This window comes from Melospiza melodia, chromosome 18 (genome assembly GCF_035770615.1).
Source record: "Melospiza melodia melodia isolate bMelMel2 chromosome 18, bMelMel2.pri, whole genome shotgun sequence".
NCBI lineage: Eukaryota > Metazoa > Chordata > Aves > Passeriformes > Passerellidae > Melospiza > Melospiza melodia.
Genome location: NC_086211.1, coordinates 6,788,410 through 6,814,476, shown reverse-complemented (window position 1 = coordinate 6,814,476; position 26,067 = coordinate 6,788,410). Strand labels below are relative to the sequence as shown.

Below are 26,067 nucleotides of genomic sequence, written 5' to 3'. Positions count from 1 at the left end.
GCCCATGAACAGGAGCTGCTGCTCTGTGCTCTGAGGGCACAGGAAACATTTGGCACCTCGTCCATCACTAGGATTGATAATGGTTTGGTCCTTTTCCAGCAGAGAAGGGTGTCCAGGAGGAGTGGGGGCTGAGGAAGGGTTTATCAGATCATCACAAAAGGATCATGCTGCTCGGTGCAGTTTGGAATGTGTTTGTAGTTTGCTGCAGCACAGCTGAGGGGATGACAATGTAATTGAGAGTGAAAGGTGAGGATTCCCACACAGGCTGGTAAGGGATGTGAAATGTGAATTCTCTTTCTCCACCACAGCAATCCATAGCTATGATGTAGAACAACACAACAGTTTATACATGTGGTTGCCTTACTGGATCCTGCCTCAACTGGAATTTTCTTAGTTGCTGAACTTTTTTCACATTAAAATAAATGTGATTTAGCCCTTCTCATACTCAAGTGCTAATGAAAGAATTGCAGAGTTTCTTAGAGATTTAACTTGTCATTACAGTGCTGGATCTTACTCCATTCACCAGCAGCTCTGTGTGGGTAAATGAATCCTCACTGTGTTTGTGCACTGATCACAATGGGTCAGTCAGTAACAACAAGGCCTTTTCTTCCAGTTATTCCACTCAGCACCTCCTCAGGTAAGAGATGTTGATGTTATTTGGTTATTTCTCACCCTAGGTCACTGCAAACTGTGGCTCTGTGTATCACACAGTCAGCTATGACCAAGCACTTGTAGATTATGGTAATTTTTTTGGTAGGATTCTTTAAAGGTCATTATCTGAGAGTTTCCAGCTAGTGAACATCCCTGGAATGCTTTTGTGGGATAGTTATGTTTGAATTGCTGTTTGGCTGCATTGGTGGAAAGAAGGAACCAGCAAGTTTAAAATCTAGTATTTTAACAGTGCTCTTGATGAAGAATTGCACTTTAAGAACCAAGTATGCTGGTATTGCTCCTAAATATACACAGTTTAATGCTTGGGCTGTGTATTTTTGACTTTCTGCAACCAGAGGCATTTCAAATATTAAGCCCAGAATGGCACATCATATCTGGCTATAAATACAGCAGCCAAGGAGGCAGGTGAGAGTCACCCCTTCCCTGAACACTCCATCCCCAAGGGACAGTCAGGCTCTGGAAACAGGCATTTTTATGGAATTACAGCTGCTGGTTCCACAGTGTAGCAAAGTACAAAGTGCTCTGTTCTTGGACATGTCAGAAGAGATTAAGAAGCATGTTTTTCTGATAAATTACTTTTATTTTTCAAAATTGCTTCAGTTTAAAGTCACTTTTCCATACATTAACTAGCCACAACAATGACATTATATTTTTTAATTAAATAATTTTCTCAATAATATTTTAGAAGGCAAATACTTAGTACTCAAACATAAACAACTTATAACTTTTTTTTCACTTTAACCCAGTTTTTTACAGTAAAGTAAGTGAAACTTGGCAATGTAGGGAAAAATGCAAAGGTACATTATAAAGCTTATTGTATGCAATCAGGTTGATTGTTGGAGATGTAAACACTGACTATTAAAAGGAAAAATCTTGATACAATGCAGAGAAAAATACAATCCTAATAATTCTCTAAAAATACATGTAATAAAGTTATTTATTTGGACAAGATACTGTGCAAGTTATGCAAAACCTATTACGGTAATTAATGCAACACATGATTTATGCTTCTCCCACAATGAATGTATAAACCAGAAATCTCTAATCACATACTGGAAAGATCAACAGGTTCTTTTTTTTAACAGTAAAGCATCTTCAGTCTTCATTCACATTTGGACTTAGAAACAGTGCTTTCCTTGGCATTAAATACCAAATATATTCCTTAAATACGTGCAAACATAAGTTTTACTTCTACAAATACAGTACTGAGACACACCAAACTGTTCATCATATAAAAATAACTTCATGTAGAGTCACACACACAGAGGAGAAATGAATGTAAACTGTCCAATCATGATACATAAGTCAGGAAAAAAAGCTTTTTCTTGAGAATAGAAAGTGATTTCATGTTGGAAAAAGGGATGGATAAATCACTTACTCAAAATGAAGAGCAGAGCTTCATTCTGAACTGCTATCAGTGTACACTGGCAAACTCCACTGCTGTCAGTAAAGTTGTTTTGCATTCTTACTACTGTAAAGTCAGTTTAAGACCTTCCTTTAACCTCTACAGTATGAAAGCATAATTTGCAATGATCTGGAACAGCCTCCAGAGTCCTGTCCCTTCCAGCCTCCTTAGGAAGGCATCTGTGTCCCTCACCTGTCCCAGTTCTAGTTCAGCTGAAGACAGAACATGATTTCCCAGTGCTTGCAGTGACAGTTCAGAGCTCAGCCCCACTGAGCAGGCCTGGGCTCTCCAGTGGCTCCCTGAAACCAGGGGTTCTGCTGCCTCATTAACACACTGTGAGAAAAGACAGCAAAAACTGGCCCTTCCTGCTAACTGCAGCCTAAGCAGAGTTGTGCAGAATTTGATTTTGCTGATGGGAGCAAGAAAAGCCTGAGCAAAGTCTGTCCTTAGACATGGAGCCCTCCCATGAGCAGAGCTCTGTGCCTGTGTAAGGGCCTCTCCAAACAGGGCCAGCTGTGTTTGCCTGCATTCATTCAAATTGAAACAACATTTTCATCTGTCCTCAAAGATGAATCTCAAGGACAGCGTGCAAGATGTGCGAATATGAGAGAAATGTAGGGAGCATAAAAAATAGAAGTAAATGCAGTGATCATGGGTGCAGATATTCACATTTGCATGGTGTGTAGCAGCTATGGTAAAGGGTCAGAAATACATTGTGGTTAAAAACTTTGCCTGCTTTGACAAAACTATGGACTCTATCAAGTCACATTTTACACAAGATGCATTAGAAGGATTCAGTACTTAAAATACCCCATTGCAAAGTCCAGTTCAGTCAAACATATTAGTAGCACAAAAATGTTTTTCTCTCCAAGCAGTAGACAGCTATTTTTTTCCCAACTATTTCCTACTGCTTGGTAGGAACATGTAGATGGCAACAATTTAACAGTTAACAGAATTTCTGTCCAATTCTTGACTTTCACTGACCATCAGAGGGGTCTTAGAGTGTTCTGTTTTCCCTTTACTCTCCTCATCTTCTCCCTCCTTCGATGCTGCCGGGTTTTCCTCTGCAGTGTCAGGCACAGCACCCCGAGATCCCTCTGTTGCATTTCCTCTGACTGTAATGTGCTCCCACCCACCCTGAAAAAGGGACACAGAAACTCAAAAGGAGAAACATCACCCTGTCAGTCAGTGCTGGATGTGATGTGATGCTTTATGTCCACTGCTAGTTTGTTCTGTTTGTTCATGAGGAAAGTAATCCTGCTCTGAATCAGAAAAAAAGGCTCCTTGTAAAATGAAACAAAACACAGCAAACCTCCCTGACAGGGAGTTACAGTGGTAAACTTGAGGATTGTTTTTTATCACATTGAGAATTGAGATTAGTAGGGTCAGGCATTCATAACAGAGCCACTGCAGTTGTTCCCCTAATTTGAAAGGTGGCAAAACATTGAAATAGCCTTTTTCAAAACATTGAGAATATTACTGGATACAACAATGAGGAGTATTCATGTGCAGACTAGGAAGAAATCCACTTTCTTTTAAATGGCTCTTACTCCACTAGTTTTTTCATTGTAACTTTTAAATTACCTATTTAAAATGAATACTTATCAAATGCAAATAAATAACTTCCCAGCTATGACTGCACAGCCCATTATAATAACTTCATTATAATAAACCTGGAGGAAAATATCCGTTTCCTACAGGTATATCCAAGCTTTCCAATGCTGCCCAGCTGGGCAGGATGGCATTTCCCTTTCTCTGTGAGCCCACAGACATTGGGATGTACAACTTCAGGCAGTTGTGTGCCCCCAGCACTTACCCCAATACCATAATCCCAGGAGAGGCCTTTGGGTTCCAGGGGCTGGACACCAGTCCGGTGGCAGACGGTCCCACAGCTCAGGCTGTGGCTGCCCTGCACTTTGTCAGCTATCACCCACACCTCAAGGAAGCAGAGAGAGGCAGTAAAATGTGCTGCTCTTCCCAGATGTCAAATCTCTGTCTGACCCCTTTCAAAAATCAGGCTTGTTCTTCAATAGACTGAAAATGCTCTCATTTAGGCAGAGAGACACCCAGACAAACTATAGAGCAGTGTTATAATTAAAACATTGATAGATAAGACTTGGCAGGAAATAGATTAAATATATAAAAAGCCTTTTTAAAATATATAGCCTTATTAAAAAAATGGGAAAAAAAAGTAATGAGGCTTTTTGCAGCAGAGGGCTTGGCTGTATCACTATTCCATTGGTATGATGTTTTCTCTTGCTATCAGATTCCAACATTTAGACCAACATTTTGTGCAATGAAGTTAAACAAAACTAAGACTGAAGAGCATTGAATTATTAAAGTATATTCTACATAATTTTTAATAAACTCATGAGATACAAGGAAGCTTAATACACACCTGGTCCAGGGGCCCCACAGACATTTTACGGATATTGTTGGAAACGTGATCCCAGGTGGATCCTTGAGGGTAGCTGGGAGTGATTCCCTGCCTGTACCAGAGATTGCCTGGGAAACAGAGAGTGCTGGTTACAGCCCAGCATGGCTGCTTGTCTGAAGTGCTGCCAACAACATCAATCAGCAATTCTTTCTGTGTTCCAGGGAAATGCAGTTTTGGCTAAGGTGTTACAGAGATGGACAAAATGAAGCTCCCACTTTGGAATTCGTATTTCTGTAGTTATTGCTTATAAAAACTAGCAAATACTCTGTTGTAAAACTTCTTAGGGAAGAATGTTCATATAAGGAACTAGGCACTAGAAAACAAAATGAGATGAAGATCCCTGAATCTGTTGTTAAAGGCTTGTTTCTTGTACAAAAGATGCTTCATGATTTATCTGTTTTGGAGTCCAGACAAAACCCAGCCATGCAATTCTCTGACATTTATTTGTGTCTTCCCCCCACTAGAGCACAGGTGCTGGATTGTTGTTACCCAGGGCACTGTCAGATACAACAGCCAAGCCTTCAGAAGCAGAACTTAATGCACTGCTACTCCAGAACCTTCAGTATGAAATATTGCTCCCTTTGGAGCACCAGTATTCATCTGTCCAGTTCTAACTTAACCTCTTCTTTTTAAATCACTCTGGTACAGACTGCTGTACTTTTTGTAGCACCGACTAATAGTTTTTTAAATCCTTACCATTTTTATCCAAGACAAACACAGATGTTCGTCCCACTGAGACTTGCTTTAACTTCTGTTTTTGAGGTGAAGGGATATGGTACCAACAGTCACCTAAAGGTCACAAATCTTGAGTTAAGCATTGCAAAAATAGAATTAGGTATGGAAATGTCTGCAGCTGAAATCCATTGCTGTGCAGAAGCTGTGAATGACATCACACTTCATATATTTTTAACAGATTGTTTTTTACAAATTGAACACTTTCAATTACACAAGTGAATAGCAATGAACCGCTATAATTATTGCATTATTTGTATGCACAGTTTTGCACAGCCATGGGAAAGGCCTCTGTGAAACAGATTGGACTTTTTCAGACATGGCAGTGGAGCAGAGCAAAAGGCAAAGTCCAAGCTCTTACCTGCAGGTTTGTTTGGAGACACTGAACCCCGGTAGAAGGCAGAACCATCTCTGGCAATAGCCCACACTTGGTAAAATGCTCCAATGGAGATGGAAATGAAGGGCTGATCTGTTCCCACGTGCAGCCAGGATGTTCCCTAACAAATCATAGGAAATTAATTGTGGAGCAGTGCTTAAAACCTCCATGACAAAATATTGTTGATTATTACCAAATGAGAAAAAACCGACACAGTGAAAAATGTTCTGGAGAATAAATCTTACATAACTTTATGACTGAACAGAAATGATCCTCAAAGATATTTGGATATACAACTCTTTGAAAATAACTAAGTTGGACCATGGCCTTTTATATTAAAATCACTGCATTTTAGGCATCTACATGTCTCTGAACAGCTGGACTAGAGTCTTCTTTTTTTTTCTTTAATTCCTCACAAAAATCAGCTGATACAGGATTTCACATTCCAGACACAGTATTCCAGTTCGCACTGCTGCACAGCCTTACAGATCAGGAAGGAAAAAAAGAATTAATTATTTTTCAATTTCTTGTAGTTTTTCTCCAAATTCTACTAAAGCATTTTCTTTGATGTTTTTCCTGGTTTTTATCCTACTGGTATTGAGGTCCTAGAGTGGGACCATGCTTCACAGAGTCCATTCCTCAGCAATTCCTTTCAATGGGATACACCTGTTATCAACCATTTCAAAAAACAAACAAAAAAAGAAGATCTAAGCTGCCAGTGCAGAAAGTGGAAGTAAAATGCTTCATGAGGAGATGGCCAGGAGCTGAGAGAGGCTCCTGCAGGTGGTGTGGCACAAGCTCAGGTGGATTATGCAAGAGAAGCACTATTAAAAGGAACGTGGGCAGCAAAGTGTGCTACAGCTGATGGACAGGGATGTGAAAATCTGGGACACAAAGGGATGAAAAATAACAAGGTGCTTTGAGAGAGGGCTCTGTGTGACTGTATGTACTTGCATATCACATTAAATACATCAATAAGCAGTAAAAACAAACAGGGAGCCTTACAGCTGGATTTTGCTGTGTCACTCCAAGCCTGCAGAGCACGTCTCCTTTGTCACTGATTGCCCACAGTGCTACTGATTCTTCATCATCTGCATCTGAACTGGGAATTATGGAGATGTCCCACAGGGTAACAGGAGGCACTTCCAGCCATGGCCCGTTGGTGACTATCTTACATTTTCTGAAGCAGAAAAAGCCCAAACCTGTCAGAAGTATGTACTTTCTATAACTGGTTTCCCAGTTTATTGTTGACTTCCAGTGCTAAAGTTTTTTTCATTAGGTAGTGCTTTTCATTAAATATTAGTATTTTTAATTTGAAAGAGGTTTTTAACAATTAATTCGGTTTTTAAATTTGAGCTAATTTTGATTTCTCAAAGCTTCTGTTGTTTGTTTGGGGCTTTTTTTAAGTTACTTTATAAAACCAGGACCACTCAAGAAGTCTGCAACTGGTGCTACACTGCTCCATAGCTCTCTTAGACTCACTGGGCAGCAGCAGGATTGTAAATTCCAGAGAGAGCTCCACACCCAGCTCATTCCTTCCTCTGTCTTGGTTAAAAGAATAACTTTGCAATTCTTTTTTGGTTGGTCTGTTAAAAAGGTTATGTAGCATCTTGAGGTAGGCAGAGGTAAAGCAGCTCTAAATGACAGACTTGGTAAGTCATGCTGGGACTTTGTGTACTTCTTCTGTGGAAACTGCACCAAAGTAGTGCTGTCAATTATTATGTTAGACTCTATCCTCATCACAACAATTTCATGTATGAATAATGTTCAGAAAACATCAGGACATTACTCTGCTTTCTAGTTCTGAAAAACCACATCCAACCCTGAGCCAATTTGTTTTCAATTTTCAATTGGTAGTTAAAACAAGAGGAAGTATTTAGACTAGAGAGTATTTCTAAGTTGCTTATTTTATTTCAAGTCACCATTTTGATTTACTGGGTTTGTTTTGCTGCATATCCTGAAATAACACTTTTGATGCTTCAGAATCTCACTCACTTCAGAGCTTTTTGTACAGGGGGCAAAATACTTTGTAGCACCAATACTAAACCCAGCAGTGTGTGAGCTCACAGCAATTAATTAGTACCACTATTAGATGCTCTAGTATAGAAAGCACAGAAAAGTTGGAAAAATAGGGAATGCACAGACTTCCTCAGCTTACAGAATACAGTGGCAGTTTGCTGTTTTCTGGGTTCCACCTGGACATTTCCTCTGACTGAAATGGGGTTGGAGTATCTGTGGCCCAGCATTCAGTATGTGGAATTCATAAATTGAAACTATTAATATAGAAGGCCTATTAGCAGCAGTTACAAGTGATGTAATATGTACTGATATACCCAGTGCCTACTATTCCTCAATCATTTACCATAAGGAAAATCAGATATAGAGAAGAACTGTCTGACTTTTGTCTACAGATCCCACAAAATCCAATACGGTAACTACTCATAGAGACTTACAATTAGATACATAATGTTAAAGGTCATCAGTTTCTCTGCTGGGTTATTTATTTCAGGTTTCTTTACTTTTTCTTTTGTTGATTGGGTTTTGTTGACTCTTGACCTCATAACAAAAGTAGACTTAGTGAGCAATTAGATTCAACTTCAAATCTTATTTATATTGAGGCTCCTCACCTGGCCCAGCGCCTCCGTCGGACAAAGTCTTTCATTGTCTTGTGCCCGTGGTAGGACCTACCAAAACAGATTTAAACAATGTTCATGAGGATGTCAGAGCATCTCCAGTGTCAGTGCCAGCCTGAGAGCACTGCCTCCATCTGCCCACCAGGCACAACTGCTGATTTTAAAATTCTTCAAGTCACAGTTTGCCAAGTTCACCTTGCTGCCCTCCCTCCCTGCAAGTATCAGCATGGCCACAAAAAGGGGGGAAATAAGGCAGTGTTGTGTCCCTGGCAGAGGGCAGTTAATGTGCAAACCAGAAACAAGAAGGAGTGAGGACTGGATTTGGCAGAAGAGGAGTTTCCTTACGCTGGGAAGTCAGCTGCATACTGCCAGCCCTCCCGGTCCGTGCCGCCCGCCGGGCTGAAGTCGATGTACCAATCTGAGACCTGTGGGCACAAAGGGGACACTGGCAGTAACAATCAACACCTAATGCATCATGAACACCCCTTCTTCTATTTACCTCCACCTTTTGGAGAGCAATGACTTGCTAGAAACCTTCTAACACTTGAAATACTTTTTAATTTTTTACCCAAATCTTTTAATTCAGAGGAGGAGAAAATTATCTAAGTCACATTAAACAAAACACCTCACTCAATGCTTAACATTCTTTTAACTATGGAAGATTATTTCTAGCTATTAATGGGGAAAACAAGGTTAAATGTTACAACAAATAACAGAAGAAAATCTGGGCCCCTTGAACTCAAGTCTTATATCCTACTTCCTAAGCCTGGACTTTGTAAAAAAATTTGTAAGCCAAAACTTACCCAAGACCACTGTGGAGAAGGAGGCTTGGTGTTGGTCTTTGTACATTCCTGCAGGCCAGAGGCATCACTCCACATGTATCTGTCTGTGGGCAGACCTCTGTGGTGGTGGAACAGTGCACAAGGAATGCAAGGTCATTTACAACAGGGAGTTCAAAAGGCAAGGGAAGAAAAGCCTTTTTGTAGCACTTCCTGCTTTCACACACAAAACACTGCCATCATTAATCTCTATTTAGAAATATCATGTGAGTGATGAGCACAGTGGGAAAGAATCTGTGCAATTGCTTCCAGTTATAGCAAACTTGAGGACCTTGTAAATGTTTTCTCTGTAGAGTGATATTCCTCACTACCATATAGAACTGGAACGTGAATGCCATATAATTGGATATATATTTTTCTATACTTTTGGTCAAATATCCTATTCAAGGACACAGTGTATTTAGCACAATATGTACAGGAATATACAGATCCTAATAACTTTTCTGTCTGGTCTTAATAGTGAAAGACACTGCAAGTAGGCACACTTTGTGCAATCACAAAGCACAAATCTGTAACACTTTGCCATAATGGCATTTTGACATTTTTGATAATTACAAATTAGAAAATTGAGAAATGCTGCTCCTGCCATCACAGGTTAACTATGAATGTTGGAACAGACAGAAGACAGAGTAAGTGTAATACAGTATTACACAGTAAGTGTAATAATTCTTCCAAGCTAGAACAAAGCCCTTGTTTCATTTGACAGTAGTAGTGTTAAAATAAATAAATGCAATAAAATAACCTGCTGCTGTATCCAGTGACAGGGTTCCACCGTTGGTTCTCATAGATGTAAACACATTTCACATCTGACTGTGTGTAAATGTTATCAGCACTGCTGGCCAGTCCTGTGAGGAACAAACAATGTGGATGAGAATAAAGCTAAAGCTCAAAGACATTACCTTTTAAATTCCATCACTGCCAAGCTGTACCTTGGATGAAGCCTCCTCCATATCCACCGGTGTAAGCCCAGGCTGTGTGGTCGTAGCCGATGCCCCACACCACGCCCCGGCTGTTGCTCTCCACCAGCCGCAGGTGCCCTCCCACCTGCCGCCAGAACCTGCCAGGGAAGGACACTGCACTCAGCACCACATCCTGCAGGGATGGGGCTTTCCCACCAACAACCCCATGATCTTCAGCACAGGCAACTGCTCTGCTCACTTGTCCAACCACTGAGCAAACTCGAAGTGAAAGCAGCTGCCAGCTGAAAGCATTTCCCTCTGAACAGCTCCCAAAAAGCAGATGGCATTGTTCTGCTTGAGGAGTTTGCAGTTCCATATTGCCACAGTTGTCATAAAAACTGTCAAGAAACTGCTCCTGGACTGTAGTGTCTATGGAAGACTGAGAATTTCAGATTTCTTGACTCAGATAAAACTGAAAGCTCAAATTATATTCTAATTACAGCGATTAAATTTACTTTCAGTTTAGGCTATCTCTTATGACATTAAAGATAAAATTTTAAAAAATGGGATCTCAGTGAGAAAGGCTTTTGAAATCACAAGGATATCTCCAGCATCCAAGAATTAAAATATGTTTTGGTGAATTTCTTCACATGCAATCATGAGTAGAAAGGCAGCCATTAACCCTGTCAGTGAGAGACATCTGCAGTGTACTACACACTCCAAGAGCCCACCAAAGCCACTGAACTGACAGGACATTCTTTGCTGGATGGCGTCCCATGCAGAAAGAACAGCTTCAGAAGCCTCTTACATTTGGTCACATGGCATCAACTGGGGTCCGGCCTCCAGCTCAGGACTTGGCTCACTAACAAAGATGTCTCCTTTACAAGTGACTGACCAAATGGCATGGTGAGAAGGAGGGCCTTGAATCCGTCTGCTTTCACAGCAAGACATGTTCAGCAAAGACAGCTATAAAAAAAGAAGCAAAAAAAGCTTCCATTTACAGTGAGAACAAAAATTCCCATAGAGATGGTCAGTATTGTAAAACAGAATTTTACCTCTGTACATTCTTGCCAATCATCAAAGTGAATTTGCAGGTTTTTCTCAAAAGGCACTAGAATTCAGTGGTTCAGAAATTATTATACAACCACTGGGACTGCTGTGGTTTGCAGGAGCTGATCAGGATGAAGCATCTCTCAGGTTTGCCCCTACTCCAGTGTATCTATGCCTGTCTGCCTGTACAAAAGACTGCAGCAATGAAAACAGAGAATGGTTCTTCTACCAATGCAGAAGAACACAATAACTTCATTCAACTCCTATTTCATTCCTACCCTAATCTATGTCCAGAGATAGGAAGAGAATGTAAAGCAATATTGGTGTTGCTGTGGATAACTGCAGCACAAGAAAGCAGACAGGCTTCAGAGGAGATAACAAGCCTCAGGTGCCTTTAAATAAGTTTGATCAGATGGTTTAAATACCTACACTTAAAAACCAGATGAGTAGCCCCAAGAGTTTAAATGTAACGCTGACATTTCAGAGACTGGATTCTATGTTTAATTGCAGATACTGCCAGCTTGAAATGAGAGATGCCCAGATTTACCCAGTCGTGCATTTCTTGCTCTGTTGCGGCTGCCAGGCGGATTGGCCATCGCTGCTTCGTCCTCTCAGGTGTGTACAAGGCAAAGGAATGCTTGGCTTCATTCAGCACTTCAACTATTATGGTCACTTCATTCAGGAACACATGGATGTACTAAGACAAGAGAAAAAACACCTGTGACTAAGGCAAACCTTCCACAGAGCCAGTATTTTGCACTTCTGGTCTACAAACAAGGCATTCCTGCCAAGGACAGCAAAGAATCAATTCTTGGCACAGAGGGAATGAGACTCCACTTCCAGCCTCCCCCTACCTATGATTCCTATTGCCTGCAGGCATTAACCCTACTTGGGAAGACCCTGTCCAGCCAAGCTGGGTTCTTCACAACCAAGAACTTTGAATTTCCAGAAGAATTCCTAATTAGTGCAGAACTGATGGTTTAAGCAGTGTGAGTGGTTTGTGACTGGGTTTTTCTGACACAGCACTGACACAGCCCAGAAAAACTTGGGGTTTGCTGGTACCTGGAGTTACCTTTGAATTGCCAAACCTCAGAACAGTAGGCGCTGTAATTTGCCTCCTTTAAAGAAACTGTTTCCCTTTCAGAGGCTTCCCTTTGCCAAAAGCAGCTCTCCCAGGGGCCTGCAGCTGAACACACCTTTTTCTCCTCGTGGTACATGTAATAGATGAACAGGATGCTGTCACGCATCCCATCACTCCCCGTGAACTGCTCCAGTGCTACTCGAACATCCATCCACTTATGAGGCTTCCAGTTCCTCCACCACTGCAAGGCTCCAGTTTTAACCCAAACTGACTGCAAGGCAAACACAAAAGGAATAAAGAAACTGCATGGCTCTCTTTCTTTCTCCCAAATGCTGGGTTTGTGCCCACAAGTTGTGTCTGCTGCAGGTTAGTCTGTATCACACCTCATCATACCTTCATACACCTGTATCACACATTCCCATGTGGAAACTCATAAAAGTGGATAAAAAGATACTGAGTAGCACGTGTATTTTTACCCTGCAAGAATGCAGTAGTACACAGGTAATAACTGACTCAAGTTTGTTCTTGTTATAACACAACCTCTCTTTGGTATTTAAAGGCTTTTGACATAATTTTTTAAAACTTGATTAAACCCTTGGACTCCAAATGTTTTTAATCAAATAATTCTAGATGTCATTTGGCAAGTAGCAAAGAAGGGACCAACAATATGAATGAATCTGAAAAGAGCCACGGAGTCGTAACAAAGGGAACATCAAACAAAACTGCTGCTATTTATGTGCTGCCATTGACGTTTGCACCATTGATTTACGCAAGTTGAATTAGTCCTAATGGCCACAGAGAGGGAAGCTCACCTCCTTGAGTCACTGTTTCAATTAAGGTGCCTCATCTTGTGGTGGAATAATTCATACAATGTTCTGCTGTTGCAACCATTTCTCTGAGGATTTGAGGTCTCACAGTACCCAAATAATGCTGACCAATGCTTTGTTTCTTCCTAAACAAAACTATCTGATAATGCTTTTAGATGAATACTGCTGCACCATCTTTGACAAGCTGTTAATTTCCCACAGGGAGCTCAGACATTAATAATCCAGGAAAGTTGTCACAGACAGAAATAAAGGCAAGAATATAAAGCTGACAGTAAGCTCAAATCAGTATGTCAGAAATGTATTATTGATTGCCAGATGTGTTTAGAAGATAAGAGATAAATGTCCTCACTGCTTACCTGCTCAATAGCCTGCTCATAGTGCCTGAAATTCTCCAGTTCCCGCTTTGTCCTTTCACTGAGCTGCTGAAAAATCTGCTTCCTCCAGGCTGCTGTCTGTGCAGGAGTGATGGACAGGGACAGAGACTGCACAGATGATGACAAACCTGGGACAGAACCAAACCCAATAAACTCCAGTGAGCTTTGAGCACAGTTCTGTGAAAGGTAAAACACGGCGCTCCTTAGAACACTAGACTGGAGCAACCCAGTCGAACACCATTTTAATAATAATTTAGAATCAATGTATTACAGCCAAACTCTGTAAATGATTCATAAAGAAAGGATCACTAGATAGATTATATAGAAGCTTTTAAAGCCTTAACCTTGTAAAAATGAGAGATTTGTCACTAAACTGTAAGATAATTAGATAATATACTGCAAGATAATTAGATAATATACTGCATCACGAGTTAGACTGTTAAATACTGGGATGCCACAGTTCATGGTTTATTTTACCCATTTCAGTAGGAATGGCAGAGTGAGGTAGTTATTGCCAGCATCTGCACCTCCCAAGAGAGCCTTTTCACTCCTTCCTGTTACTGCTCAGTGATATTATGTGTTTTGCCCCAAGCTGCAGTTTCAGTACAATTAAAAATGAGATGGAGATCCAGCACAGATTACTTTATGAAATTGCTACAGGAACTCAAGAGCAAATATCAATTTTACATTTATTTATCTCAAGCCCAAAATGCTCTACAGCTAAATACTGCAGCACTATGCTCAGACATGAACCCATTAACAAACTGCAGTAAAAGAAAGTGGGTTAGCACAAGTGGCTTTGCTCAGAAAAAAACATTTTTCTTAAAGAGCATATTGAGCTGTGAGTGGAACTGGGGTGTGCTGTGGTGACTGGCCAGTACCTGATGGAGCAGTGAACCACTTCAGTGGGCTGTGCAGATCTACCAGACAGCCTCCCCCAGACACCCAGGCCCACAGCGGGTGCTCATCAGCTCCGTACTGGTCCTCAGCTCCCACCGAGAAGGCGCCCAGGGAGGAGAGGCTGGATGTGTCTGCAAAGCTGCTCACAGACAGCACTGGATGCTTCTGAGCCTCCTTCAAGTCAATGTTTATCCACTGCAGTTCTGCAGAAGGATTTGGGTTTGCAGGAGATTTATTCATTTTGAGGTTATCTTTGCCATTACTAGCTGAGGCAGCAGTGGCTTCTCCTTGCTCAGAGTGCAGAGGATCCACAGGCAGCCGTGCAGATGTTTCAGCCTGGCTGGCTGGGCCACTCCCAGCAGCTGCAGCTCCCAGCAGGGCAGGGCTGGCAGGGCTCGTGGGCAGCTCTGTATCAGAGGAAGGATCTGCATCACCCTGAATGACCGCGCTTGTTTGGTTCTGAATATCATCAGTAAAGAAACAGCCAGCACTGAAGGACAAATAGATAATTAATTATCATCCAAAGCATTGTAAATCAGCACAGGCCTTAGATTGCACACACAGAAACTGACTTAGTGTTTCACTGCAGGAGAGAAACAGCAGACTTCTCTTTTAAATGTCAAATTGTATCATCAGAGGAACAAGTCCAACACAAACCTGGCAAACTGGTCTAGTAAATCTGAAACATAGGAAGGAATTTTACTGATCTTTTCAAACAATTGGTGGTGTTGGCTGCCTACAACTCTCAGGAAAACACATCTCATTTTCTGAATACAAAATAACAAATGGGATTTTTTAAAGCCCTTTATTAACTTTATGATTTGTCTTTGCCAAAAGGAACTTCTCAGCACACACTCTGGCTGAAACAAGTCAGATCCATTGGTACGTGTGGTACAGCCCAGAGGCCAGCAGGCAGGGGGAGTAACTGATAGAACCTCCCTAGGAAAAGAAACATACAGTGACACTCAGGATAATTCCTAAGTGGAGTTGACACTCCTTCGTGGTATTTCATAAACAACATCTTCTCTTACTAGAGACTACTTCCAGATAGAGCTCGTAAAGCCAGAGGAACATGCTTTACTGCAAGCATGCAGTGAATTCCAATGTGGGAGCTTCAGATTCTTCTCTGAGTGCAACAACTGCTGCTTATTATTAATTTTAATGGCAAAAATGCAATTGCCTTTTGGCATACATAATTTTTAGAGATGTCTTCCCCACTCCTCCTTGTCTGTACCCCTTGAATCTAAAGAAATATCTCCTAGCATTGAAACCCTTGCTGTAAAAAGTCTTGAGCAGGTATTTCATGAAGTACCTGAGGAGACTTGTTGAGCTCCCAGTTTGAGATCTGTCACTCTCCCTGCCAGACACAATTGCCTTCCACGTCTTCCCACTGAGCTCACTTGGTGTGACACCTTGACGGAAATAGATCGCTCTGTCATCGCAGCCGATTCCCCAGACCTAGGGAGGAAAGGGCTTGGTGAGGGAAGTGGCTTGGCATGCAGAAGGTATCAGATACAAAGAAGGTGCAGTGGAGCAGAATTGAGCACAGAAAACTGCTGGACACAGCATTTTCCTTTTGTGTTCTTCCTTAATGCTGACACTGTAGATACAGAACAAAATTCTGTACCAAAACCAGTCTGCACCTCCCTGTGCCGTACAAGACACGTGCTGGCTGTCACCTTCAGGTCACAATTGCAGAATTCACCCTCTTTCCCTCCCAGCAGTTTAAGCCCAGGGTCCCTTTGTCCAGCCAGCCCTGCTGGCACTGCTGAGAGCCCTCCCCACGTGTGAACAGCTCTGCACTAGAAGGAACATACCCTTAGAGGTAACATTCCTTTGGAGGGGAATGTAAATATAAATACTCTCTCAGCTGCTCCCCTGCTCTCTTACCTGGTTGTTTAAGCCTACAGTTACCATCATCATTTCTCCAACCATTTCAATCCAACTTGTCCCACAAGGATTATGTGAATTCACTCCTCTTCTAAACCACACCTACAACAACAACAGAAAGTAATTTTTTCTCCTTCTGCTCTAGCAGGAATTTAGTTTCTTTAGTGGATTAGTCTTAACCTCTAAGACTGACTTGCCACATTATCTTAAGAAATCAATTACTTCCTTGATTCTTTATCAGATAAAGATAAAACAGTTCACCCAATAGTACCCACATTGTGTGTCCACCTGCAGCCAGAAAAGCCAAAAAAGGTGACATTTTGTAGGACTTCCTGTGACAGAGTTAGCTTTTATGCTCTTGGAAAAATACTTTCTATTACAATCACCACATAGGCTGGTTTTGATCACTCTGAATGGGCTCCTAAATAGTGTTCTTACATTCAAACCCTAGAAGCACAGCTGCCAGAGGGAACTGTCAGGGGGATGTCTTTAGCAGTACAGCTCTTTAAATTGTCTCCCCTTAGATCTGACTTTACCAATCTGAAAGTCTCTGGGCTGGGCACCTGGAAGAAGTTCACTCTGTATGTAGCTTACATCCATACAGTCACAGCAGCAAGCAGCTCCCTTAGAAGCTGTTGGCTGAATCCCATAACATCAGGATGCTTGACTGCCCTGTGGCAGATCTGAAGGAAAATGCACCAGCCTATCTCCATTTATTACAGTGGATTTATGTGGCAGATGGAGCAGGCTGGGCACAGCCTGTTGCCATGGCTCAGCTGGCAAGTATTGACTCACTAAAGCAGAGAAACTCAACAAAACTGCTGCACAAGCACAGAGCTCAGGCCTGGCTTTGAATTCAGTGTGAAGGAGCAGGGAGTGGGACTCCATCATCTTTATGGGTCCCTTCCAACTTACGACATTCCATCATTCTAAGTTAAAACTCTAGTAAGAAAGTAATCACACATCCACATAAGAGATATCTCACCTAATTAAATACCAAAACCCCCACATTAAAAAGACTGATGAAGAGGGAACTGTTGCAGTAGGAAGATAAAATAGCATCATGCAGGAAAGTGTAGATGAGAATACTCCCCCTGCTGCTTTTGATGTAAAATTCAGTCTTTGTGGAAACAGGAGTCACTTCAATTTTGATGCTCAATATCCCTTAGAAGAGGCTCCTCATCCAATCCCCACCCTCATCTCCATCCACCTGCCAAATCTGTCTGACTTGGGTATAGAAATTTCCTTCCAAAAAAAAGCAAAAGGTCTTAAAATTCAACTCAACCATCACAAACCACAGAGCATTCCCATAACAGCAAGGGGAGCCAGAATTCCCCAAACCATGGGGACAGAGTTCAAATCACCAATGCCTCCTGTGCAAGTTACACTCCTGTTTGAGAGCAGCAGACAGGGAAAGGGAAGGAAAAAGCAAAAGCAGAACATGAGCCCTCTTACTTTTCTGTCCTTTGTGACACACCACACCACATCAACACCCACAGAGACGTGCATGATCCCATTTTCAGAGCTTGGAGACTCCACAGTGCTCCAGGAAACTCCTGCAAAGACAGAACCCAGAAGGCACTGTAGGTTAGTTTCTTATTCAACACTACAAATCAAAGGGATTTCCAGCCAGATTTAAGAAACTTTACCTTGAGGGTTATTCCTGTCAATTCCTTCTCTCACAATAGCTTGCCCTTCCCAGAGAGTTGCCCAGAGGAGGTCATAGGGTCCACAGCTGATCTGCACAACTTCTCCAGGAGTGGTGACTAAGGACCATGTGGAACCTTCTGGATTGTGATGGCAGACATTTTCTCTGTACCATACCTAGACAAGTTTAAAAAAACAAAACCAATTAAAATAAGGAAAAAATATCACTACAACAATGAAACCATTGAGACAAGAGTAGAGACAAACTGGAAAGAACAGCTCTCCTTTAACAAGAGGATTGTTTTATGTAGTGTATGGCACTCTGACCTTTAAAGGTATGTTTTCTTAAATGTTGATTATGCAGTTGAAGCTATTTCCTTATGTACTAAGGGAGGAGGCTGTTCTACAGAGCAGCTTTTGTCATGGAACTACATCTGGATTGGGTGCAGTAACCTATTGCTACAAGTTCTGTGTATATTTCAACATTTAAACCACTTCAGTGTATTTCAGGGCATGTTATATAAACCTAGAGTGAACAAATACATAACACAAAAATGTTACTGTTAGCTGAGAGCCTGGCCTCACTTTCACTGAACACAGCTTGTCACAATATGGGGGAAAAAATCCATTCTCTGTGCAGCCTTTGGTGACATTCAGCCATTTGTTAGTCTTGGACTGCAATTTTCTGTAGATCACAGTCAAAACAGAAAGGTCAAACATAGAAAGTATCCTGTGGCAGTCATATAAATGCTCCACAGCATGACTGCTGAGTGCTGAATCTTCGTTTTTAGGAATACTTTATTTCCCTGGGGACTTCCACTTGGGAAATAAAAGCATTTTACAGTGGCAGTCAAGTAAGGCTTTAGACTGGGATGCTTGTCATGTATTACTAGAAAGTATGAGGAATAGGGAGTTTTATTTTAAACAATGTAAGCAGGATTGCTTGCCTCTCCAAGCTGTGCCATATGTGACTGAAAGCTATGGTTAAAAAGTATTACATTCTGAGACCACAAGTTAGAAAGTGTCTAGACACAAAGGAATATTAGATACATGCTGTATGAAGGAAGAATGAAGGAAGAAAAGTAAGAGTCAAATCTTCACAGGATTGAGCAAAAGAGGAGACCCCATGGAGGCTTAAAAGCAACAACCACAGAGAAAGATATATAGTTTTCAATAGAAAATAAAATGAAAACATGTCAGAGCTGGATGCCACATTGCTAGGTCAGGAGGTGATCACTTTCCAATCAGTAAGTCTTTGCAAACCATTTTGTAAACTCTTGAATCATCCCTGTCTCTCCACCCCTAAGGCACAGCACAATGCTTCACCAGAACCTCTGTCAGGCTCCTTCTCCTGGTTCCCAGCACCACAGTCAGCATTCTGGGCATTTTTCAAGACATAATACACTACTACTCAGCCCCAGTTTTTAAGGTTCACCTGTTCATAGAGGTTAAAGGCTTCCATAAAACAACAACCCTAGAAGTACTAAGCCTTTCCATTTACAACACAAGTTGTTACATAATGCAACCCCAAAGCAGCTTTTCATCCTCTGCCAGATGCACAAGCAGTGCATTTCCTTACCAGTGCAAGACACTAACAACTCTGCCTTGCTATACAAGTATTTAACTCCTTTTAACTAGTAATTTTATTAGAAAACTTAGGGAACACACACATACCCTTCCTTGCAAAGAAACTGCCCACACTGAGAGGCGGCCGAGAGGCTCATCCGTGATCTCCCAGCCTCCGATGGAGATGTCATTGAAAGGGTCTGGCAGCTGGTCTGGTTCATCATGGGACACAATCTGCAGCAAAGGGAAGGAAGGTTGAGGAGAGGAGACACTGCAAACAGCTGGCTTGGTTGGTGGCATAACTTGTGTCCTGCAGATTGGTTCTGTATCACCCCTAGATTGGCTGAGCAGGGAGATTCTCCCTCTCACTCAAGGCCTCCATATGTAGAGAGGGGAAATGCTGCCAAGGCAGCATGGAGAAATCTGTGTTTTGCACCTTAACTAAAGGAAGTTTTTACTCACAGAACAGTGCATACAGAATTGGAAAGCTGAAAGATCACAAATTACAAATTTTGAATGTTCTTAGAATGGAACAACAATTATTAAAGAACACTTATTCATACAGATAAAGCACATAGCTTGTGAATGATGCAAGGCAGGTACTACCTTGAATGAGAGTGCCTTGTCACAAAACCAAAGGAAGTTAAAAAATTGATCTGAAATTTGCAAAGGAGCTGAGCATCCATCTCTAATTGCATCACATAAGACTTGGCACCTTATTACCACAGGTTTCCATGAAAAATCCCAGCTTTCCATTTATGCTTACAAGAATTGCAAGTTGGAAGTGAAAGAATCCAAGTCTAGCTATGACTTCCAGAGAAGTCATAAAAAAATAACTTCCCTGCACTTCTAATTGATTATTTCAGAAATCAGTTTATTTAGTATGTAAAAGAGATCCAGAACCTTTGCCCAAACATCCCGTGATTTGTATCTCCTGTATCTGATCCATCTCCTGCGTCTGACACAAGAATTCCATCTCTTATCCTTTGTGTAGGTGCTGGGGAAGTCTATGGCATATGTCCAGCCCTGCAAACAGAGGTTTCCTTGTATGAATAACAGGATCAAGGGAAAGCTTGAAGTCATAACTCAGAGCAATTCTGCACAAGAGTCACAGCACAAGTCACTCTGTGTGTCTCTAGAGCCCTGATTAACAGATCAGCTAATTCCATGAATGATTTATGAATCATGCCCAAATTCCTCTGGGTGATATACACACAACAAACAAGACACAATAAACATTTTTACTTTCTTCATATAAAGACCTTAAATAACAGTGGCATTCAGTTGCCAGGATTTTGGGGCTTGATCAAAAGAAAAAAGCTTCTACAGAAGCTCCTATACACTTCAAAATTCTTCAAACAAGATCCTTCTTTCTGTTGTATTAGAGTTGAGCTACTTCCCAGAAAGAATTATCTATGGCAAGTTTTATTTTTACAGACTTTTTTACACTTCTATAAGTTCTTTCCATTTTACAGAGTAAGGATTCCCAGAACAGATCTCTTTTTGGTATTGTTCACCTACCCCTTTCTCTGTTGGTTCCCCTCCAATATTTTCATCCACATACCAGTCAGACTCCCACTCCCAGTGTGGTGAAGGCAGTGTGAAACTATCGAGCTGCTGGTGTTTTAGCCCGCTCACATCACTCCACTGCCAGCGGTCACTGGGCAGTAATTTCTCACAAAAGCCACCAACTGGATTCCAGCGCTGCCAGAAATAATAAATAAAGGATTTTCTTGGAGATCACATTATCTCATTGCACATCTACAGGGAGTCATGACATGTTTCTTATTTTCTGCAGTAGAAGAGGAAGAAATTCCTGGGGTGAATGAGAAAGTGCTCACTCCATGAGCCCCTCCCTGACACAGCCTTTGGAGGAAGCTTTTTTAAATATCAGAAAATGGCTGACTGCAGAGCTTGTCCCAACCAAGTCATTTCCAGCTACATAAATAGGACCATCTGATGCTATATTTCACCAGGCACTGGGCTTTTTTCTTTGGTGATGTATGGCACCATGACACTGCAGCATTAGGGTAATGCTGCATGGATGGCCTTGGTATCTCTAATCTACTCCCAGAGAAAGATGATTCATATCTTGTCTGCACTAGAAAAACAGCACTGCCTCTGCCAGGAACAGTGGTGAGAGAACTGTATCAGCAAATCTCCCCTGGATCTTATATTTTTTCCCTAATCTGCCTTGAATCAATTACAAAAGTGATAACACAAGGATTTTCACCAATACTGTCATTTTTTTCCCTCCCACACTCCTACATACTATAGAAATACTGTCAAAATCTGTCTTGTAATACTGTCTTACATTTTAGGGCACGTGGAAAATGAGTGGTGCAAAATCTGTCTATAATCCTTACATACAATATTATTTGCTGTTACTAGAAATCTGGCTGAATTGCCTTGCACATTATCTGCAAACTACTTCAGTTTAATTTCTTCATTGCTAGCTCTTGTAGAGTATTTCTTTTTGTGGTTTCATTACCTAGAACAAACAAAATTAGAATTTTAAAGTAACAAATAAAATTTTAAATTTTGCATTTTTAAAGAACATGTTTACACAATAAAAGGAACAAACTTAAATAACTGAAAAGCTGTATCAATATTAAATAATGTATAAAATTAATTTGTTGTACTTTTGCCCATGCAGGTAAGTTAATATCTCTTCCCTATTTATATTCATTCTATTGCCCATTAGAAATCAGAGAAATGTGCTCGAGAAAATTCATCAAATTTCTCTCTGAATTAACTTTTGGTTAACTTACAACCCAATTTGGTAAATTTCCTTTAAAACACTGTTTTAAAGACATTATTTTGAAGTGCATCAGATAGAAAGGATGACCTAAACACTTCTATGCAAAATTTGGAAATGTTGTACTTTAATATAAAGTTATGCCTGTATTAGAGAAGTCTTTGGAACACTAAGTAGCATTGTTTAAATAATAATATATTTTTGATAATATATTATCAGAATATATGATCATATATAATATATTTCTAATCTTTGTTGCATGGAAGTTACATGGGACATTTTCTTAAGGGGATTGTGTATTTGTCACTAAGGAAAGGAGAAATGGAAACCACTCAGTGAAAAGGGTGAATGCTGAGTCTGAAATGGCTCACACAGAACAGGCTGGAGTTCACACTGGAATTGTTTTTGCTAGAAACAGGGAAGTGTAACTCCTTTGGGAATTTAAATACTCCAAGAATAACCTGGTATTTGGCACATATATGTACTCTTCAGAAACTTCTGATAAAAAATGAAAACAAATAAAACTGATCAATCCTCCTGTGACAAAAACACATGAGACAGCTCATGTAGGAGGCGCTGTCAGCCCAAGCAGTGGCTGTGTGAGAGGTGCTGTACCTGTCATACCTGGTTCTCATAGGTTTCCTCCTGGTATCTGATGGGAACATCTCCTGAGAACACGTAGGTGTACACCTGGTGGTCACAGGCTATTCCCCAGCAGCACTGTTTGACAGCAGAGACCCTCTTGAATTCCAGCTGGGTGTCCTTGCACAGCTCCCAGTACTGGCCAACAGTGGAGAGAGTGTAAACCCTCCCAAAAATGTCAACAGCCCACAAGAGGGAACTGGGCATGGCCATATCTGAAAGGCAAAAACAAGGTTATTGCTGGAAATGATGGGTACAAAAATGGATCTTGAATCTACTGCAGATCAGTCACGCTCTGAGCCATCATCAGTCAAATTAAATAAAGATGTAAGGGATGACTTTTTAAAATGAGCCTGTGCAAAGCGGGCAGCCAGACCTCTTTGTCAGAGCTGTGCAGCCAACACCTCTCAGATGTCCCTGAAAAGCCGTAAGAAAGACCTTTCTACCAGAGCTTTCTACTGTGCATGCTACAAGAGCTCAGAAATAAACAGGACAGCTCTGGCAGGCTGGGGACAGACATCAGTTGTGAACTGGGATGAAGCAGCACAGACCATCCCACAGCAGGCAGCTCCACTCTCAGGGTCTGCTAATGCTGCTGGTGCTGCACACCCTGCTCATCTCAGCTCCACAAAGCCCTGACATCCCCTGATCCTCCTTCTCAGCCTCCTCTCTGGAACAACACACCTACACTGGCACAAAGGCCAGGATGTGAAAGGGAGCTTCTCCAAAAGCACACATCTGGATTTAAACCATGGACATCCTGCCTGCCTCTGCCAGGAAAGCTCTTTCAAAGCATTCTGGAGCAGATCCAGCTTCAGGATCTTTACACGTAGGTGTGATGAGTTTAAGTACATACAGAGCATGGTTTGGCAGCAGAGACCTGGTTGAGTTCCATTCTGGTTCTGTCACATAATAACCTGTCATTTTCTGAGCATTGCAGCCCTGCCCTTCTCAGAGGTGTGAGGCAGGTGCACATCAGTCCTTTCAGAAGCCAAGAAAGGCCAGGGTATTTCTGTCACTTGACCTTCTGGGTGCCATCAAAACAGACAAATTTTGGTAGTTCTCTATGTTTCACAGTCAGAATTGCTAATGAATATTTTGAAATTTGCCTTCAGCTCCTTTAATTATGGAGTAGGGAACTGGGAGAGGAAAGGAGGAAAGGGGACTCAGATCCAACACAATAGAAGAGGAATTCTTGCTTGCAGTGGGTGTGGAATACTGCTGCTTTGCTGTCAAATGGCAACTCTGCTTTTAATACAAGACCCTAAGGAGAGCTGCCTGCCTGCTTTCTGATTAAAGAGGTGGCACACAGGGACTGACTTGCACTCTGTATGTGAATGGCAGTGGAGAAACTGTGGAGAATCTCACACAGCTGGGTCAGTGTCAAAGAACAGCACAGGAAATTCCTCTGGGATCCCAGGGAGAATATATCAGGAGTCTTTGCTTCATAGAATTGCTGCTGCTAAGTACCTAAAAACCTGGATCCAACAGGTGAAGAACAGGTAACAGTGATAAGAAAACACATAGTAGCAGGGAATCAGTGATACCAGGGGAAGATCATGAGCAAAATTCTCCTATTAGCTGTAGCATAACTAAGATGAATCCTCTGGTTTTCAACATTTCCCCTCTTTGTTGCTGGGACTTTGAAGGCATGAATCTCTGTCTGCTGTTGGATCAGCCATTTATCTTTTGTATATCCTCCTATAATGGAGTACAGAAGGACATAACATGGAATAATGGAACAAAAAGAAGAGGAGGTGAAAATTAGTGCGGGTATCACTGGGAAAATAAAGGCTGTGAAAATAACCCTTCAGTATTGGCACTTAAAATTTTCCAAAGCAATGTTTATAACAGAAGAAAATATTATACACTTCATCTTAAATAACCAGAATACCAGAGAGTCTGGAGTGAAGGAAGCATTACAGATAATGCAACAATGACAGCTACCTAGCCAGGTAACAAAGAAAAGTGATGCTTGGGTCTCTTAAAGATGGACAAAGGTATAAATGAAGGCCTGTACCTGGAATGACAGTCCAGGCAGGCAGGAAGGTATCTGGAAAGGTTCAGGAAAAGGTGATGAAAATTCCAAAGATTACGAAGTTAAGAAAAACATAGATGGGACAAATAAAATAATGCAAGTGGTTTAAAATACTTAAGGCAGCCAAGACAAGTGAGAGTTTCTACATATTCCTTCATCTGAACTTTTGAGACAGTGTCTGGGGAATCATGGGAAAATCCCAAATGCATTTGGGATTATAAACTTTAAAGACTTCACTTTAGGCCCCTGTGCACTGGCTGTGCTGCAGAAGATGAAGACAGATATTGCCCAGTTTTGAAGGATTCTCAGTGCTGCTGATTTATGTGCTTTTCAGTGAAGGCAGAAGTTGTCAAGTAATCTCAGGGGCCTGGAAAAAAACCTGATATGCTGAATTATTCCTCATCCCACAGCTCAGCCAGGTAATTTCAGAAATGCTTAAATGAAGAAAACATATTGGTAATTAAAATTTCCAGTGGCCTGGCGCATCACTGATTGCTACAGAATTAATGAAAAACATCCCAACTCCTTGCACATAATAAAAGCAATGACGTTCCCCGGGAGAGCAGGGCCCTGTCCCCGAGTTCAGGCCGTGGCGGTGGCAGGATGTGAACCACCCCAAGACTGGACGTGTTCCGAGGCACACCGCGCACACATTTCTGCTCGGTGTCACACGAACCGAGCGGGGACTCCTCCGGTACCCCCGTCCGGCCACGGCCGCGCCGCTCGGAGCCCGCGGGGATCCCGGAGCGCTCCACGGACGCGGCAAAGCGCGCACCGCGCCCGGCAGCGCCGCTCGGGGCCCGGGCATTAAGGCCGGATCGGCTTAGGAGCCGTGCGGGGCTGCGGCGCCACCGGCCGCGGGCGGCTCCGGGCCGGGCACAGCCCCGCTCCTCTGGGTCGGCCCCGGGCCGGGCACAGCCCCGCTCCCCGCGGGCTGCGGCGGAAGGCGGGCGCGGGGCTCCGCCGAAACGCCCCGGGCGCCCCCCACGCCCTCCCCGCGGGGGCTGCGCGGAGGTGCCGGCAGCTCACCACGGCTCCGCCACTGCTCCCGACAGCGCTGGAGCCACCGGGAAGGGCGGCAGGGGCCCGACCTCCACCCACCCTGCCCTGCCCTGCCCTGCCCGGCCCGGCCCCGGGCTCGCCCCTCACCTGCCTCCCGCCGCCCGGCGCCGCTCCCGGCGGAAGGCGCCGCCGCGCCCCGGCAGGGCGGCCCCGGGAAGCCGCGGCCGGTGGGGAGCGCCGCGCCCACACCGGCTCCGAGCGCCGCCGCCATTGGCGCGGGCCGGGCGCGTCACGGCCGG

At 42.4% G+C, this 26,067-nt stretch overlaps 1 protein-coding gene across 1 annotated transcript; it reads right to left on the bottom strand.

Moving 5' to 3' along the window:
• Positions 1–1,591: 1,591 nt before the first annotated feature.
• On the bottom strand, positions 1,592–25,983 carry TECPR1 (tectonin beta-propeller repeat containing 1). Its single transcript, XM_063171851.1, has 25 exons — positions 25,916–25,983; positions 22,711–22,943; positions 20,850–21,032; positions 20,232–20,354; positions 19,437–19,562; positions 17,765–17,939; positions 17,571–17,671; positions 16,116–16,217; positions 15,538–15,683; positions 14,207–14,715; positions 13,308–13,453; positions 12,240–12,395; positions 11,591–11,740; positions 10,802–10,959; positions 10,024–10,151; positions 9,837–9,939; positions 9,059–9,155; positions 8,601–8,680; positions 8,250–8,306; positions 6,628–6,802; positions 5,608–5,743; positions 5,211–5,303; positions 4,476–4,582; positions 3,894–4,013; positions 1,592–3,214 (listed from the first exon to the last, which is right to left on the bottom strand). The coding sequence occupies exons 2-25, from the start codon at positions 22,939–22,941 to the stop codon at positions 3,017–3,019; spliced, it is 3,600 nt and encodes a 1,199-aa protein (XP_063027921.1). The 5' UTR covers positions 22,942–22,943; positions 25,916–25,983; the 3' UTR covers positions 1,592–3,016.
• Between the last annotated feature and the right edge of the window lie 84 nt (positions 25,984–26,067).